Genomic DNA, 20,053 nt, shown 5'->3' on the forward strand with positions numbered 1-20,053 from the left:
GTGTGTGTGTGTGTGTGTGTGTGTGTGTGTGTGTGTGTGTGTGTGTGTGTGTGTGTGTGTGTGTTCTTGCATGCAAGTAGAAAAAAACATGTTGACTCACCTTACTCAAAGAGAAACGCCAATGCCATCCTCCTCTTTCATGTTACATAAACCGAGCCATGTGAGCGATTGGACTTGTGATTGACCCATTGCAAGTATTTGTCCAAATCTTCACTCATCATGGTGTGGTCAGTTTTCCTCCAATTAAATTACAATTATTTTAATCTACAGAAAAAACAAGCGGTAGTTCTGTAAAATGTCAAGGTTTGGTGCAAGCTAATCAATCAGACAGTTTATGTTGACAAATGTCAAAGGTGTAACCAACCTACTAATCATGATATAGCTTTACGTATGGCCGTGATGATTATACATTAAGTTATTCATTTCTGTCTAAACACATACCATTAAAGGAAAACTCTACCCAAAAATGATATATTTTGGTATTTGTTTCATTTGTCCATTGTTGACATTGTCTCAAAATGTTTTGCATGTCAGCGATCAAGTTTTCAAGACAAATAACTTTCAGCCGGTATGATGAATTTGGCCTCATATGAAAAATTTGAAAACTTGATTGCTGACATGCAAAACATTTTGGGACTATATCAACAATGGACAAATGAAATAAATACCAAATGGACGTTTTCGGGTGGAACTGCCCTTTAAATGCATAACAAAAACGTAATTAGGCAGAGAGTATAGAGTATAGAGTATAGAGTATGATTGTACCATCTAAACCGCTGTGAAATATGTTTTCCATAACAAAAAAACATAGTATTTTCAGCTGTTTGAAGCTGGTGTACAAAACCCAAAGTAAAAGATGCAAAAACATAAGAACTGAAAGCATAGAAACAGATCTACCACTTCTTAGACTTGCTTTCAATGAGTGACACATCTATAACTCACATTTCTATGTGAATTTGGTCGTGCCCCCAAAAGTTACATTTTGCAGCTTTAATATATTTGTTTTGTTTTATTAGACTATTCTTGTAATGGTGAGAAGACAAATTGGTTCCTGAAGTCACACGTTGAAACAGAACAATGTACTCCTACCAGGAACCATAACAAATAAAAAATAAAAACATTTGTTTAGTATAAAGCCTTTCTATCAAGGGAGGTAATCCAGTCAACATTTGAGGCCTATCATGTTGCCTGTAGTGCAGCCCAACAGAACACTGATAACATTTGGCCCAAACCCAAGAAAACGAATGTGTATTCTGGGGACAAGTCTCTCCAGCAAACAAAACTCACCCATTGCTTGCACACAGCATTTTACATTGTGGGCCTGAATACTAAAAGCTCTCCAACGTTCGTGTCCTGCGCAGCTAAATCAAACTGCGTGTGGGCTGGCCGATAGCTGTCTTTCCGTCCCATTCCTGTCTCCGATTGGCTGTGCCTGGAAGGGCGGTGATCATAGTACCACATGGAGCATCTGCGGCGTGTAGCCTATGCCTGTCAATGCAGAATTCATCCTCTATGCGCTCAAGTGATGCTTCACTGAATAAGCTGGAAGCGAATTTGTCATTTTGGCGCTGTTCTTTGAGGGACTGCTATTTTTTCAGTGCTGAAACGTTGCACTTTTGGGGACATTTACACCATATATCTACTCACCTAGCATTAATAACAATATTTGTTCGATTATTTATGCCTCAAGAAACTTTTATGTTGGACTAGAGTGACAACACTGATTTGATGGAAACATGACGGGAGCTACAAACGGAACGGTAGCCCTGAAGACATTTTTGCTTGTCGCATTGGTTTCATTTTCAACGGGGAATTCAAAGCTGCCTGTGTATTATGGACAAATTGTGGAGAACTCGCACGCTGGAACAATGGTGGATGGGGTCGCTTTACCGGTTGGAAACAACTGTCATGTTTCGGAACTGGACATTGCTTTGGAAGGGAAGGACGCATCAGATTTTCGTTTGGTTTACCTTCACGGAGAACAGCATCTTATTTTGAAATCCACAGAAACTTTGGACAGAGAGTTTATAGCAGTGTACGATTTGATGGTTGTGCTTTCTGGCTGTTTGAATAGTGCCGTGGTGATTAAAATAGAGGTGCTTGATTCAAACGACAACATACCCCGGTTCATCAAGGAAAACGAAAGGGTAAAAGTTGATGAATTGACCCCTATCGGTTCCGAATTGGTCCGTTTTTTTGCAAAGGATTCCGACGTTGGAAAGAATGGCCGGGTCACTTATTACGCATCTCCAAATTGCCAACATGTCTACGTAGTTCCCCAAACCGGACAGGTAATGCTGGTCAGTTCTCTCATTGGTATCGTGAACCTAACAGTCAGTATTTACGCTCAAGATAATGGAGATGTCGCATTGATAAGTAAGCCGGTGACACTTCACCTTGATGTGCAGAGACCTGCTGTCTCGAAGATTAGGAGGCCCCGAGCGGTCTCTGAGGAGCTGTTCTACACAGTGACCGTCTCAGAGGATGTCAAAGTCGGTGACATGATATTCACGGTGCCTGACCAGAAGTTTGAAAAGAAGTGGTTCGAGGTAATATCAGAGGCGGACTCCCCGGTTCAGATCGAGAGGGACTCGGGTCGTTTGTATCTCGCGCACAGACTGAAGTCCCCCGCGGAGGTCATGGTCAAAATCCAAAACCTCAGAGGTAAGAATGGAGTGTAATGTCTCTGTGCGTAAAGGTGCAGTGTCGTGTGTTTTCAGTGTCTTTGCCATTAAAAGTTGCCAGTTGTCTGAGGCACCTGTCTGTTTGGAAAATGTAGGCTATGCCTATGCCGCTGGTATAGTGTTGAATGGGGCTCATTTGGGAAAGTCTCTGTCGCCTCGCACCATTACTATATCCGACAATGATGTGAAACAGTATTTTATAGGTCTAAGCATCATTGTGAGTGAGAGACTCAGCGTATCCTATTGTATTTGCTCGGGGCTTTTAGATAAAGGTTAGTTGCTACATGGGGAAAAAAACATGTTTAACTATGTTTTAGGCTGCAATGTAAAACAATTAATTAAAAATATATCGCGCACTTCCGCATAATAATTTTAAAATTGGACAATAACCTGATATCAGGTGTGAATGAGGTGATGTTTAGTTTGGGTATATTTCTATTTCATCCGTTGGAGGAGCGAGCTGAGCTGCAGCACCTTGCGCATTAGAAGATCAGTTGGCAACGGAACCTGGCTGTATCTTTCTTATTCATTCAGAATTCCTTATGGCCGATGTTTTTGATGTTTTGCATAATATATAGCCTACATTTTGAAGTACAATATGGACTTTTATTCAATTAGTCTTAATTCTACTGCATGGCCAGTTGTCAGTCAGGCTGCGCGTAATGATATTCTCAAGAACCTATTTGGCTATTTATCGCACGCTGGGATGCATGTGTCCGCTCTATGTTGATTACACATCATTGACACGCTAGGTGAAGGTGTTATTTGTTCCCGGCAGGTCGCTAATTGGGTAAACAGGATTATAGCGCTTGGATGATGGAAATGTGTGTGTGGCTACGCATACAAGAGACACTTCTGCCCAATGTCTCCAGGGCCCAAACCCCAACTGGCGCTATTAAGGACATGAACATCTGTAGAGTTTTTGCCAAATAGATTTTATGGACAAAGAAATGCATTTTTGGTTGCTTTTCTGTATCCTAAACCTACACTGTACCATTATGCTAGTTATAGGTTTAAGAATTATGATGCTGGAGATGGTGATAAAGTTGAAGACATTACCGTAGCCTGTATAACAGGCCTAACGATTAGCCTGGTGTTTTAGATGATAGTCACAACTGAAAAACATTTTATTGCTCGGATTTAGACTAGGATTGAATTCAGACAGTCCAACCCTCATTAACCTCATAATAATGAAAAGTTGTCCAGGTGAGGATTTGATTGCTCCCTAAGTACATGTTTGGCCAAGTGCCTTAATCACCACAGAAAAAGTATCCCCTGACATGTCAAGTGGATCTAGAGGTAATCAAGTCTTCCAAAGGAGAACTCTGCCTCATCCACTGTTTATTTAGAGTAATTATGATTATTTATTCACCCTGACTTTCCTAGTCTGGCACATGTGGTTTTACAAACCTATACATCTGACTTCACAGGAGAAGAGTTTGTTTGCATAAGGGACTTTGGAGTCTGGTTTATTCAGTGTGGCTCTCATGCGTAAAGTTGACTAGAATTCAGATTTTCCGCACTAAACTCATTACTCAGTATTTATTGCATTGTTGTAATGTTGTGCTACAACATATGATTAAACCAGGAAACTTCAAGTCATGTTCAATTGGCGCTTAATTATTAACACAAGCCTCACCCGGCAAATTAGGTCAACCAACAGATTGTCTACATGATTTATATTGTCGGCGCTGCATAAAAATGAGAAATTAATTAATAAAACCTTTCCCGCCCGGATGCTAACGGAAGCTTCTCCCATGAAGATAATGTCATCTTACATCTTGTTGAAGTCCTCAGTTTGAATATGAGTAGATAGATTATAATATAGATGTTGTGCTGCTAGGAGGAATGTTCTTGTACAAGCTGCAGAGATGAGGGGGGAAATACTTTTATTTTGATACTGTAGCGAGTTCAAATAGAATAACGACCAAAATGTACTGTGTGGAATTGTCAAAATGGAGCAGGGACACTTTTAACTATCAGCAAACCCTACCAAAATGCTTGAGAGAGCTCCCCACAAGAGTCTACTAGACAGGCGCAGTGTGCCTGTGTAGTCTTTATGTCAAACTAGAACTCTGTAATGATGTCTGCATGTGTTGTAAGGATGTCTGCATGTGTTGTAAGGATGTCTGCATGTGTTGTAAGGATGTCTGCATGTGTTGTAAGGATGTCTGCATGTGTTGTAAGGATGTCTGCATGTGTGTTCACTGCACATCCCAATTATAGCCTAGGCCTATATATTCTTAATGGTGTTCAAGTGTTTGTTTGTGAGATTTGTTTAATAATGCATATTATCTCCCCATATAGCCAATTAAAGTATTACATTCACTGCCTAATAAGTTAAACACATGCAGCTTAGATACATTCACTGGCATGGGGGATGTCTTGGAGTAAACCACATGTAATCAGAAGTATTGTTTTCCTCTCTTGCGGCCATGCTAGGGAGAGCGCCAATGCAAAGGTCTTTGGGGACATAATTACTGTTGAAACTATTGTCAAGCCGAGTGCCACTGTGCCACATTACGTTTGAGTGTGTTAGAAGAGGAATGGTTATTTATTCCGTTCTAAAGAGTAGATGCTTTCAGATAACACAATCTGCCCCAAGTGTGTGGATGGGTCTAGATTACTTTCCACCCCTTTGTTTGTCTTTCCACACACACACACACACACACACAGACACACACACACACACACACACACACACGCACACACACACACACACACACACACACACGCACGCACGCACGCACGCACACGCGCACGCACACACACACACACACACACACACACACACACACACACACACACACACACACACACACACACACACACACACACACACAGTGTTTCTCTTTCTCCTCACTTTTCGCCTTTGTCTTCCATGTCTGGTACTTCTTAGGCCTTACAATGCCAGCTGTAGAACAGATTCAAGTACTGTTTTATTTCTGGATGTGAATTGAAGTTGTATTTCACTTGAAGAAAGCTCAATATTACTGATCTGTTATGTGCTGTACATACACGCATACATGTGTGTTCCTATATTTGTGTCTTCCCATGTGTCCATGATTATTTGTAGGCCACACTGGCCTTGCTTAAACCTGTGCTGCGAGCGGGAAGACAAGGTTCAGAGGACACCAGTGTTGGGGACTCAACTTTGGTGTCAAATACCATTTAATTAACAAGCCGGTCACACACACAGAGGGTGGTGGTTTGTCTTGAACCATTATAGCATTAAGTGTATACACGGCTGGGGGCATTATGTGTATACACGGCTGGGGGCATTATGTGTATACACGGCTGGGGGCATTATGTGTATACACGGCTGGGGGCATTATGTGTATACACAGCTGGGGGCATTAAGTGTATACACGGCTGGGGGGGCATTATGTGTATACATGGCTGGGGGGGCATTATGTGTATACACGGCTGGGGAGGGCATTATGTGTATACACGGCTGGGGAGGGCATTATGTGTATACACGGCTGGGGAGGGCATTATGTGTATACACGGCTGGGGGCATTAAGTGTATACACGGCTGGGGGGACATTATGTGTAGACACGGCTGGGGAGGGCATTATGTGTATACACGGCTGGGGGCATTAAGTGTATACACGGCTGGGGGACATTATGTGTATACACGGCTGGGGGGGCATTATGTGTATACACGGCTGGGGGGGGTATTATGTGTATACACGGCTGGGGGGGCATTATGTGTATACACTGCTGGGGGCATTAAGTGTATACACGGCTGGGGGCATTAAGTGTATACACGGCTGGGGGAGCATTAAGTGTATACACGGCTGGGGGGGCATTATGTGTATACACGGCTGGGGGGACATTATGTGTATACATGGCTGGGGAGGGCATTATGTGTATACACGGCTGGGGGGACATTATGTGTATACATGGCTGGGGGGACATTATGTGTATAAAGGGGACTTATGCGTTTCCAGGGCCACTTAAAAATGATTTTGCACAGGGCAGTGTGCCCCCTTCCAATATCAAGGCCAGGCAGGCTCTCCTTCTGGCTTTGCGCCCCTTATCCCAAGAAGAATTAGTGGTCCATTGGTCATATTTGTTTTCCATGTGGTTTCCTTTCAAACATTTTGATTTCTGCAGCCCTGGTTAATTGCTTTAGGGGGGGCTTGGCACTCTGCCCTCAGCACATGTAGGTGAAACACTGCAAGTAGAGCCGACTCAAAGTGTGTGCATGTGTGTGTCTACAGTACAATGCTGAGGGGCACTTTTTCCCAAGTCTCTCCCTCCAGGATGTGTGTATTGGCTTAGTAAATGCAAATAATGGATTGTGTGTGTCGAGTGTGTGGGAGAGCTCCGTTCCTTCCATTCTCCTGCCCTAGAGGGATCCAGGGATAGCACCCATGAAAGTTTGGAAAACCTCTGCGAGAAACAACTTTATCTTTCCCCAAACACAGCAGGGAGAGCTGGCCCTGGGGTGATGGAACGAGTGAAAAAGAAAAGGAGAGAAAGGGAGGCAGAGGGAGAGAAATGAGAGAGACGAGAAAGTACCTTCGTCAGCTGGCGGAAAAGGGGCTTGATAAATTGGGGCCCACACACTGTAGAGCTTACAGACACCAGACTGACTGGGCTTGCTGCTGACTGGACTTTTCTGGAGTGGCTCTCTGTTCTTCCAGTTAGATTAGAAGTGACTGTGGAGGAGCCGGATGCCAGAAATCACACTTTGTGTCTGTCTCAGTACCACATTGAATAATATCCCCGGACATAAGGATTTGATATAAACATATGTGAGTGCGAACTGTGTTTGTGTACTCATGTATATCAGGTATATACAGTATGTAGTACCTGGGGATTGCTGTTTGAGAGTAAGTTGGTGTGAGTTTATCTTTTCCCCTTCTCCTGTCCTTTATTTAGGTGTGTGTGTGTGTGTGTGTGTGCACCCACTCCCTGTCCCGTCATCAAATTATAACGGTGCAAAAAATATGCTTTCATACATTTTCTCTGCTTGGGAGCCCTTGGGTGACACATTTGGATGACAGGCGCGGCTTGATAGGCTTTCGTTCTTCCTTCCCCTAATTTCTCTTTATTTATCTATTTCTTTATTTCTGGCCTCACCCTGGGCTAAAGCAATCAGACAATGTACTTCTAGACCTGCTGTACTACCAGTGTCTCCTCCTTCTGACTCCACTTCTGACAATTAAACCCTTCTCCCATCTGCTGTTTACTGTATGGCTTCGAGACATGCCTGTGGACCTGTATACATCATTAAAGATACGTACACATGCCATGTCAGCTCAGTGGTATAGGAGGAGAAAGGGGAATGTGTGTGTCGGTGTGGTACACATATGGGCGTTTATGCATTGGTTTATACTTCTATCTAATCTATATGCCTATATATGCATTTTTGTTGATAGTCCTGTGTGTTTATCTTTGTCAATGTGTGTGCCTGTACCTCGGTGTGTGGCCTTCTGCAGCTCGCTGGAGGATAAATCATTGTGAGGAAGCTAAACCTCTCCAGAATGGTCTTTTTTTGGACCAAATGAGGCCCTGAAGAACTGTTTGGGTCTGCCTGAATCAGCGTTACAGCTGTAAGGGAATGCACACACACAAAGACAGGGACTTGGACTTAGCCTCGGGATATAGTGATGGTCTTTCTCTCTCTCTCTCTCTCTCTCTCTCTCTCTCTCTCTCTCTCGCTTTCTCTCTCTCGCCTCTCATTTTCATCTGATTGCCCCCCCTCCCTCTCTCTCTCTGTCTCATAATGGAACTTCATGCCAGATTGAGGCCCAGCCCTCTCCATTGTGTTATAATAGGTTATTGACAGCCGCTCCACACTAGCCCTAGGGAGACCATTTATTATGACGAACTAGGACAAGGTCACTCGAACCTCCACTGGCCCCCGAACATCCTGACCCACCCGCACCACTAACTGTTCACCGGAGGACTCCCTCCCATATATACACACACTCTCACATACACAGGCACACACATACAGTGCCTTCAGTAAGTATTCATATCCCTTGTCTTATTCCACATTTTGTTTTACAGACTGAATTCAAAATTGATTAAATAGATACTTTTTCTCACCCACCTACACACAACATGTTTTTAGAAATGTTAGCACATTTTATGAAAATTAAATACAGCAATATCTAATTTACATAAGTATTCACACCACTGAGTCAATTCTTTGTTGAAGCACCTTTGGCAGTGATTACAGCTGTGAGTCTTTCTGGGTAAGTCTCTAAGAGCTTTCCACACCTGGATTACATTTGCCCATTATTCTTTTCTAAATTCTTCAAGCTCTGTCAAATTGGTTTTGATCATTGCTAGACAACCATTTTGACTTCTTGCCATAAATGAGTACATTTAAATTTAAACTGTCTCTCGGCCACTCAGGAACATTCACTGTCTTCTTGGTAAGCAGCTCCAGTGTAGATTTGGCCTTGTGTTTTACGTTATTGTCGTGATGAAAGGTGAATTCATCTCCCAGTGTCTGGTGGAAAGCAGACTGAACCAGGTTTTCCTCTAGAATTTTGCTTGATTAAAGAAGCAATAAAACTGGCCTTCTTTAGACTAGATGAGTATCTGGAGCATCATCATTTGTGAGTTTGATTACAGGCTCAAAATGGACAGAAACAAAGAAGTTTCTTCTAAAGAAGGACAGTCTTATTACTTCTTTAATCAGCACAACAGTTTTCAGCTTTGCTAACATAATTGCAAAGGGGTTTTCTAATGATCAATTAACCTTTTAAAATGATAAACTTGAATTAGCTAACACAACATGCCATTGGAACACAGGAGTGATGGTTGCTGATAATGGGCCTCTGTACGCCTATGTAGATATTCCATTAAAAATCTATCGTTTCCAGCTACAATAGTCATTTCCAACATTAACAATTAACACTGTATTTCTGATCAATTTCAATTTGATCAGTAATTTGTGCTTTTCTTTCAACAACAAGGACATTTCTAAGTGACCCCAAACCTTTGAACGTTAGTGTATTTTACTATGTGACTTGTTAAGAAAATCTTCCACTCCTTAACTTATTTAGGCTTGCCATGACAAAGGGATTGAGTACTTATTGACTAAAGACATTTCAGCTTCTCATTTGTAATTCAATTGGAAAAATGTGGAAAAACATCATTCCTATTTGACATTATGGGGTATTGTGTGTAGGCAAGTGACAAACAAAATCTACATTTAATCTATTTTATATTCAGGCTGTAACACAACAAAATGTGGAAAAAGTCATGTGGTGTGTACTTTCTGAAGGCGCTGTATGCACATAAATCAAATCTCCCCTGACACTCTTTATCTTAATTGTGAAATTGGACACGCTCAAACTGGGATTTATATTAATTCCTGGAGACACATAAATAAACACTTCTGAAATCCCTCTCCATCAACAGCAGAGGCAGCTTGCACTTGAAATGCTCTCCTTTAAAAAAAGACAACATACACACTGTGATCAGGGATTTAGGCATTCACTTTCTCTCACAGCTAATGATGTGAGTTTTTAGATGTGTGTGTGTGTGTGCAGCCCTTCAGCCCAGCCCAGCTGTGTTGTTCCATCAACAGATCAATGGACTGTATGTCCCTGCTTTTCTAGTGTTCAGAGCCCCCAGAGGAGAACAGTGTGCAGTTTTGACGTCAGTCATGCAGCCAGCATCTGGGAAGGTGTTTGTGTGTGTGGTCATTGAGAAGGAATGGATTGTGACATGCATTCATGTATTATAGACTCACTCATAGGCTCAGGAGCTAGAACGTCTCATCAACCCATTATCACTGATTGTTTTAAAATAGACACATTGCATATTGGAATCTTGTGACAGAAACACAAAAAAGGTTATGTTTTCATGCGCAGTATGCGATTTTGTATACAGTGCATTTAAATCCCAGTTCAATTGAGTATAGGATGAGAAATGCTCCTCGGAGTCAGATGTGGATAACAGGTAACCCTTTGCTGGGCAGCTGACATCCAAACCCCCCTCTGGGAGAATGGGGTTGCGATGACGGGCCTTCATGTGGTGGTGAGGAGGTAGAAGGTTGTTTGGAAGACTGTTAACAGTTAACAGTCTAACAGCAAGTGAGAGACACGAGAGGTGAGTTGACATATAAATACTCCCCTGGATTTATACCCATTGGTTGAAAGAAGCAAAAGTGATTATTGTACAATTGAGCCCATAGGTTAAACAGCAAGCAGGGTGACATCACCTTAGTGTGCCGTGATCATAGGCTGATGTTAATAGGTCAATTCCTCGCGCTTGCTAATAGTAAAGGAGGAGGAGAGACATGGTAACATTATAAACGCTACCATATGAATACCCACTATGCCGTGAAGCAATATTAATATATTATACTTAGAGGATGATAAAAAGTGACCCCCATTCAGAACAGCCTTGCTGATTGAACTTTCGTTACTACATCTATCAACCCAAAGGTTGTGTGTTCGAATCTCATCACTGACAACTTTAGCATTTTAGCTAATTAGCAACCTTGCAACTACTTACTGCTTTTAAACTACTTTGCAACTACTTTGATTGTTAGCCAACACTTCCACTAACCTTAACCCTTTAACTACTAAGCTAGCATGTTACCTAACCCTAACCTTAACCCCTAACTTTATAGTTAGCCACCTAGCTAGCCTAGCTAACGTTAGCCACAACAAATTGGAATTTGTGTTATGTACACGAATGGGTTATGAAGAAAGAAAATTGTGTAATACACACAAAATGTGTTTTACCTGTCATGAATTTCGAATAAGTAATTTGTGTCTATTTCACAATTAGCCGTGATAGTGTGTTGGTCCCATGTAACGATAGAGATAGCATGTGCTATGTCTCTGTTTGGAGTAGTGTCTGTTTCTCTGTTTCTCTTTTTACACCCCTCCTATCTCCTTATTTTCTCTCACACATATTACTAGACCTCCATTATAAGGTAGAACCCCACTTTACATAGGAGATTGTGCCATTTTAGGGCAGTTACAGAGAAACCCTCCCTGTGCCCCCAGACGGGCCTTCATTAGCTGATCTAAAATGGACAGAGCTGTGCTCAGGAGTTCCTCTAGAGCCTGAGGGTGGCAGAGATCTAATCCCTCCTGTTCCTCCCCATCTCTAACTTTAGCTTGCTAAGGCCTGATCTCACTACAATAGGATTAAGATGCCCTTAGACACTGATCTAAAGCCAGTGGTTAAGGTTATGATGTGCGGGGGATGAGCTGATCCTATATCTGCGCCTGAAGGGAACTTGTACTTGGAGTGCTGTAGCAGCTTCACTCAGGTTAACGATGTGCAGTGTTGTGGTAGCGGATGCTCATTATGGGACTAGACTCCAGGCATGGACCACATAACCAGGCTGTTGTTGAGGAACATCTGGGCCTCCCATACAGCCCACAGAGCACCACTTGAGGCACACCTGCACCTGCACCGTGGCAGAGGCACACACACACGCACGCACGCACGCACACACACACACACACACACACACACACACACACACACACACACACACACACACACACACACACACACACACACACACACACACTAGACTACACATACACCCATGCTGTCATTATGCTCGAATTCCCCATCTTGTAGGTAATTAATGACTTGCACACAGACGTCTTACCTGCTGTTATGGTAGTGCTGCTCTCCTGCTGTGAGACTGTTCCCACCACCTAAAACACCCCAGGGAATTTGTGAAGCTGTGTGGATGTATCTAACTGTGTTTCTTTGATGATGTCATTGCTATTAGTTAACCCACATTGGCCACAATGTGAAATAGGGCTTCTAATTAGGTTTTTAGTTTTGAATCTTGTGAGACACAAACAGACATTTGCCCTGTTGGAGAGAGTTATGTGAAACGAGGGGTAGACGAGAGGGACACAAAAACCCATCAACATGTTTCGGAAAGTCCCTGGGCAGTCGAAACCTTTGATGGGAAATCAATATTATGTAAGCATGGAGGCCAGAGAATATCCTACCATGTTGTTATCGATTTGGTACGGGGGCCGCTGTCATAGACCATCATTTGCATAGGGCTGTGAAGAGCTCCTTTTTGAAATGCCAACTTCAAAGGGGGAGAAATAAACTGCCTGAAAAAAGAGGCTCGTTTAAAGATTTAAAGACTGCAGAAATCAATTAATCAAACAGAGCGCCGAGCTCTGAGGTTGTGCACGGCAGAAAATCAACAAACAAACGCAGGCGGTGGGAGACTTCACGTTCAATTGGGGGCTTTATTTGAGATTGGAGGCAAATGGGAGTAAACTACCCGTGTAAAAGAGTAATTCCCTAGTTTACCCAGGCCCACCCCCTGGTAGTTGGAGAAACAAGCTCTTTAACAAGCTCTTAAAGTGTATGTATCCAGGCGTGTGTGTGAGGGTATGTGTGTATGTGTGTGAGTGTGTGATGTGTTACTCAAGGGACAAAATAATTCACACCTCGCCAGAGCAAAGACATGAGAATACATTAGTGCCATCAGTTCCCTAGCTTGTGAGTGTGTGTGTGTGTGTGTGTGTGTGTGTGTGTGTGTGTGTGTGTGTGTGTGTGTGTGTGCATGCATGTGAGGGATGAATGCAATCAAAATGAAACACCCATTGTGCCGTCTAACCAGAGACGGAGGCAAAACTGTGCTTCCATGGCAATATCAGAATTTGAGACACAGAGCAAAATTACAATGCTGCTTGGCAAATCATCTTAAATCAGATTCCGAACTATCACACACAAACACACTAATTAACCAAACTCTGGAATATACATCAGAAGCCCATCCAATCAGGCTTTTGGGGGGAAGGAGAGCCATGTTATTTTCCAAACTCATTTAATATATATTTTTTCTTATTAATGGAGGTTTTGCTAGCCGGTTTGTTTCATCCAGGTCCTTGGGGGAGGGTCTAGCATGTTCCAGGGGAGAGAAAAGGCAACAGGAATTTAATGGGGAGCTGAAACTAGAAGTGAGCGTGACTCAGGTTTCTCCCTCTGTCCGATAGAGAACAGTCGGTAAAGCTTTTCTTTACAGTCCTGCTTTGCTATTTGTCTGGTGGGCTATAGGCTTCCTGTTACTTCGAAGAATTCAACACATTTGATACCAGCTTCACTTAAAAGCATGTTTAAATAAATAGATTCAACTAACACAATTACACTGAACAAAAATATAAATGCAACATGTAAAGTGTTTGTCCCATGTTTCATGAGCTGGAATAAGAGGAATATTTCTGTCCGTAAAAAGCCCTTTTGTGGGGAAAAACTCATTCTGATTGGCTGGGCCTGGCTCCCCAGTGGCTGGGCCTGGCTCCCCAGTGGCTGGGCCTGGCTCCCCAGTGGCTGGGCCTGGCTCCCCAGTGGGTGGGCCTGGCTCCCCAGTGGCTGGGCCTGGCTCCCCAGTGGCTGGGCCTGGCTCCCCAGTGGGTGGGCCTGGCTCCCCAGTGAGTGGGCCTGGCTCCCCAGTGGCTGGGCCTGGCTCCCCAGTGGCTGGGCCTGGCTCCCCAGTGGCTTGGCCTGGCTCCCCAGTGGCTGGGCCTGGCTCCCCAGTGGCTGGACCTGGCTCCCCAGTGGGTGGGCCTGGCTCCCCAGTGGGTGGGCCTGGCTCCCCAGTGGCTGGGCCTGGCTCCCCAGTGGGTGGGCCTGGCTCCCCAGTGGCTGGGCCTGGCTCCCCAGTGGCTGGGCCTGGCTCCCCAGTGGGTGGGCCTGGCTCCCCAGTGGCTGGGCCTGGCTCCCCAGTGGCTTGGCCTGGCTCCCCAGTGGCTGGGCCTGGCTCCCCAGTGGCTGGGCCTGGCTCCCCAGTGGGTGGGCCTGGCTCCCCAGTGGTTGGGCCTGGCTCCCCAGTGGCTGGGCCTGGCTCCCCAGTGGGTGGGCCTGGCTCCCCAGTGGCTGGGCCTGGCTCCCCAGTGGCTGGGCCTGGCTCCCCAGTGGCTGGGCCTGGCTCCCCAGTGGGTGGGCCTGGCTCCCCAGTGGCTGGGCCTGGCTCCCCAGTGGGTGGGCCTGGCTCCCCAATGGGTGGGCCTGGCTCCCCAGTGGGTGGGCCTGGCTCCCCAGTGGGTGGGCCTGGCTCCCCAGTGGCTGGGCCTGGCTCCCCAGTGGGTGGGCCTGGCTCCCCAGTGGGTGGGCCTGGCTCCCCAGTGGCTGGGCCTGGCTCCCCAGTGGGTGGGCCTGGCTCCCCAGTGGCTGGGCCTGGCTCCCCAGTGGGTGGGCCTGGCTCCCCAGTGGCTGGGCCTGGCTCCCCAGTGGGTGGGCCTGGCTCCCCAGTGGCTGGGCCTGGCTCCCCAGTGGCTGGGCCTGGCTGTCAAGTTGGTGGGCATATGCTCTCCAGGCCCACCCATTGACTGCACCCCTGCCCAGTCATGTGAAATCCATAGATTAGGGCGTAATGAATTTATTTCAAATGACTGATTTCCTTACTGTCACACCCTGATCATAGTTTGCTTTGTATGTTTCTATGTTTTGTTTGGTCAGGGTGTGATCTGAGTGGGCATTCTATGTTGGATGTCTAGTTTGTCTGTTTCTGTGTTTGGCCTGATATGGTTCTCACTCAGAGGCAGGTGTTAGTCGTTGTCTCTGATTGGGAACCATATTTAGGTAGCCTGTTTTGTCGAGGTAGGTGACTGTCTTTGTTAGTTGCTTGTGTCAGCACAGTTCTTATAGCTTCACTTTTGTTTATTGTTTTGTGTTCAGTGTTCAGTGCTTTCTTTAATTAAAACATCATGAACACATACCACGCTGCATTTTGGTCTTCTTACGACGATCGTGACACTTACATTAACTCTAACTCCGTAAAATATTTGAAATGGTTGCATGTTGCGTTTATATTTTTGTTCAGTATACAGTATATTGAGCAGCTTTCTGAAGACTAGAAGCTCAGTAAAAAAAATCTAGTAAAACAATCCACAAAGGCCCATCTAAAGCAAAGGCGTATCACCCCATGGGGGCATGCAGTACATCCACACACCCTCAGCCCCGCCACTCACACAGCAACATGAAAAGAAAGGCCTTTGATATACCGCAGGCCTACATGAGGACATCTCATCACTGTTATTTCTGGGCCTAATTTCTGAATTTCGTACTGGGATTACATCATCTCACGGTCCAGCATTCTGATGGAAATTGCTCTGAATTATTAACCAGTCCCGATGTGATGAACTATTAATAATATTAAACAACAAAACGCAACGCGGGCCTAAAATATGATGTGGTCTGAAGTAGGGAGTTACTCATACTTTCTTGGGTGATGCCCAGTATCTGGGTCCTGAGTGTGTGCACATATGTATGACCACCCATCACTGGTAGCAGCAGTTGTGTCTGGGTGTGGCTCTGAACGTGAACTCAGCACTTGAAAGGGCAGTTGTTGTGTGTGTGTTTTATGGGTTGTAAGGTCCTACGGGGGTCGGTTTACCTCCCAGAGGTTCAGACTGGCTACTGGCTGATTTATGAACACTGAGAACACAGACCCCCTTAATGAGTTAACTTTACCTCTGAAGTTTTTACACACACACACACACACACACACACACACACACACACACACACACACACACACACACACACACACACACACACACACACACACACACACCATGTTCCCACTTCTTTCCCCCTTCTTCCTTAATCCCTCTTTCTTTTCATGCAGTTTAGAACCGTCAGTTAGAACTTGGTCCTTGGTTTCACAAGAAGCCTCTCTATTATGACCTTTGACCCTGATTACACGGCCCTTAGCCTGACCTATCAGGCTTCTCTCTTTATCTGTGGGAAAGGTGAGAGGTTAGTTAAAGGTTCCTCTGGTGACGACATACTGTCCATGAGTTAGGGCTGTTAAAGTACCTGAAGATGTCTCTCAAAATGTTCTTTCATCTGTACCTTTGATTGACATCAGGGTTAGGAGCAGGAAATAATGAGCAGACATTTACTTTGATTTCAAGGGTCTTTAAAGGCTGCTGAAACAGGAGTTACTGTTGAATCGTGGTCAAATGTCTATTCGTGGTCCCTGAGTTCTCTGCGGCAGGATCGCACCAAATCCCCCCTCTATCGGCACAAAGGAAGAGTGACAGAACGGCCTGCTTCTTTCTTTCCTCTTCCACCGCTGTGGGATGGAGGGGGAAGAGGGGGATGAGGGAGGAAGGGAGGTGAGGGGATGGATGAGGGAAGCGCTTCGGGAATTTACGGCTCCAATCAAAGCTCTTTCATCTCGCGCAGTGCGCCTCTAATAATTGAAAAGCAACATTGTCACCAGTTGATGGCCCTTTTGCATTAGACAAAGTTCCCCATCATCAATAATTCAGCGGCGAAATGAGACAGGCTTCATTACCAGGATCAGAGATTCTATACTCGCTCTTAACTCGCATTCCTTTTCCCCTTCCCCTTCTTCGTCTCCTCTTCTTCTTCATTCCCTCTGCGCACACGAGAGAAACTCGGCATACTTTTACCGGCTTTTTGGATTCCCTAATCCACTTGGTGAGGACGGTGTGTTGAATGAAGAGTCTTTTGGAAGGTTGACTGCTCTCTGTATGTGTGCTAGGTTGACTGCTCTCTGTATGTGTGCTAGGTTGACTGCTCTCTGTATGTGTGCTAGGTTGACTGCTCTCTGTATGTGTGCTAGGTTGACTGCTCTCTATGTGTGCTAGGTTGACTGCTCTCTGTATGTGTGCTAGGTTGACTGCTCTCTGTATGTGTGCTAGGTTGACTGCTCTCTGTATGTGTGCTAGGTTGACTGCTCTCTATGTGTGCTAGGTTGACTGCTCTCTGTATGTGTGCTAGGTTGACTGCTCTCTGTATGTGTGCTAGGTTGACTGCTCTCTGTATGTGTGCTAGGTTGACTGCTCTCTGTATGTGTGCTAGGTTGACTGCTCTCTGTATGTGTGCTAGGTTGACTGCTCTCTATGTGTGCTAGGTTGACTGCTCTCTGTATGTGTGCTAGGTTGACTGCTCTCTGTATGTGTGCTAGGTTGACTGCTCTCTGTATGTGTGCTAGGTTGACTGCTCTCTATGTGTGCTAGGTTGACTGCTCTCTGTATGTGTGCTAGGTTGACTGCTCTCTGTATGTGTGCTAGGTTGACTGCTCTCTGTATGTGTGCTAGGTTGACTGCTCTCTGTATGTGTGCTAGGTTGACTGCTCTCTGTATGTGTGCTAGGTTGACTGCTCTCTCTATGTGTGCTAGGTTGACTGCTCTCTGTATGTGTGCTAGGTTGACTGCTCTCTGTATGTGTGCTAGGTGGACTTCTCTCTATGTGTGCTAGGTTGACTGCTCTCTGTATGTGTGCTAGGTTGACTGCTCTCTGTATGTGTGCTAGGTTGACTGCTCTCTGTATGTGTGCTAGGTTGACTGCTCTCTATGTGTGCTAGGTTGACTGCTCTCTGTATGTGTGCTAGGTTGACTGCTCTCTGTATGTGTGCTAGGTTGACTGCTCTCTGTATGTGTGCTAGGTTGACTGCTCTCTGTATGTGTGCTAGGTTGACTGCTCTCTATGTGTGCTAGGTTGACTGCTCTCTGTATGTGTGCTAGGTTGACTGCTCTCTGTATGTGTGCTAGGTTGACTGCTCTCTGTATGTGTGCTAGGTTGACTGCTCTCTGTATGTGTGCTAGGTTGACTGCTCTCTGTATGTGTGCTAGGTGGACTGGAAGCCTGTTAAGAGAGTGGCTAAGACTGGTTGGACTAAGGCAATGGGGAAGAAAGTCCTGCAAATGTTCAATCACACTTTATTTTGACTGGCATATGAGAGGAAAGAGAGGTGAAAATAAGCCCTCTGATTGGGTGTGGTGGGTCGGTTGTCTGACCTTTGACCTTTTGTGCTGACCTCGTGGGGGGGGATGAAGAACACATGGAGGGAGTGTGTCAAGATGCAGAACGCATGGGAAGTGTGTGTTGAGCAGACCTTCCTCCTCTCTCTCCACCCTGAAAGCACATTAGTGAGGCTCTCCCCCCATGTGTTTGATATCTGTGTCCAACCTGTCGAGGCTATCGGGCACACTGGAGGACAGCCCTTGAGGTCCTTCTCCCCGTGCCTTCCCTGTCAGACTCCAGAGCACTGGCCTCTTACTGAGAGCTGTATCAAAAGAAGCAGAGTGGTAGAGTAGGAAGATGTCATAGGTTGTCTGTCGTTGGCATTGCAAAAAGTTGTCAGACAGAGACACTATTGGTTTCTATGGTTATGTTAGGGCGAAAAACATTTGCTTCAAATAAACCCCGTGTTTAGATTCATGTACATCAGTGCCAGTATGGGTAAAGGAAGGGGACTGTATTCGTTGGCCCACTTGAAGGCTAGCTCTCTGTACGGTATCGTTATCCCTCCCCACCCCACCACTAACACACTGCTGAAGAAAACTATGCTATTGTATGTGTGTGGGACACTGTACATCTGTGTGTGTGCCCATGTATACCCCTCCCCCAACACACACACACACACAAACAAACAAACACCTCCGGGCCAGTAGCTAGCATCTGTGTGTTTGATGTGTGTGTTTGTCTGTGCGTGAGAGCTCTGATGTGTGTGTTTGTATGAGTGTGAGAGCTCTGATGAGTGTGTTTGTCTGTGCGTGAGAGCTCTGATGTGTGTGTTTGTCTGTGCGTGAGAGCTCTGATGTGTGTGTTTGTCTGTGTGTGAGAGCTCTGATGTATGTGTTTGTCTGTGCGTGAGAGCTCTGATGTGTGTGTTTGTCTGTGTGTGAGAGCTCTGATGTGTGTGTTTGTCTGTGTGTGAGAGCTCTGATGTGTGTGTTTGTCTGTGTGTGAGAGCTCTGATGTGTGTGTTTGTCTGTGTGTGAGAGCTCTGATGTGTGTGTTTGTCTGTGTGTGAGAGCTCTGATGTATCTGTTTGTCTGTGTGTGAGAGCTCTGATGTATGTGTTTGTCTGTGTGTGAGTGCTAATTGGGCTACACATCACACTTTGCTGTTGTTGTTCTCTCCCAGCTGGAGTTCAACAGAAAGACATGGAGGAAGGAAGAGCAGGAGATGTGACATCATCACTCAATAGATTCTTTGCCAAGGGCCTTTGCTCCTGTTTGACATCTTTAGGACAAGCCAGCAGGCTAGGCACATTTTCTAATGACATTTCCACCTAGTCAGCAGAACAGTTCCACACAATTCCACACATAATGTACAACTCCCCCCCGTTTGAAGTCAACAGTGGAGCCCACATAATTGTGAGCTTCAATGCAAACACACAAGCACAACTATTTAATTCACCAAATACTGTAGGAGCTCCACTGGCCAAACCAGAGAGATAAGCAAATCCGACACTCTCACACTCACTCACAAACACACACTCACACACACACACACACAGCCTTCGCTGAACATCTAAAATACTTTTTTCTCACTGCCTGTTGAAACCCACAGGAAAGAACAGATATTTTAACCTTTCCCCCGCTCACCTCCCTCCTTAAACATTAACTTTTAAT

At 45.2% G+C, this 20,053-nt stretch overlaps 1 protein-coding gene across 1 annotated transcript in view; it reads left to right on the forward strand.

The window, feature by feature from the left end:
- Positions 1–1,523: 1,523 nt before the first annotated feature.
- The window catches only part of LOC118944657 (protocadherin Fat 4-like), a 68,541-nt gene continuing 50,011 nt past the window's right edge, over positions 1,524–20,053 (forward strand). The window contains exon 1 of the mRNA XM_036964683.1: positions 1,524–2,664. Coding sequence (XP_036820578.1) covers positions 1,737–2,664 — 928 coding nt within the window. The 5' untranslated portion in view covers positions 1,524–1,736. The remainder of the gene's footprint in view (positions 2,665–20,053) is intronic.

The sequence above is a fragment of the Oncorhynchus mykiss genome, chromosome 3 (genome assembly GCF_013265735.2).
Source record: "Oncorhynchus mykiss isolate Arlee chromosome 3, USDA_OmykA_1.1, whole genome shotgun sequence".
NCBI classification, from domain to species: Eukaryota; Metazoa; Chordata; class Actinopteri; order Salmoniformes; family Salmonidae; genus Oncorhynchus; species Oncorhynchus mykiss.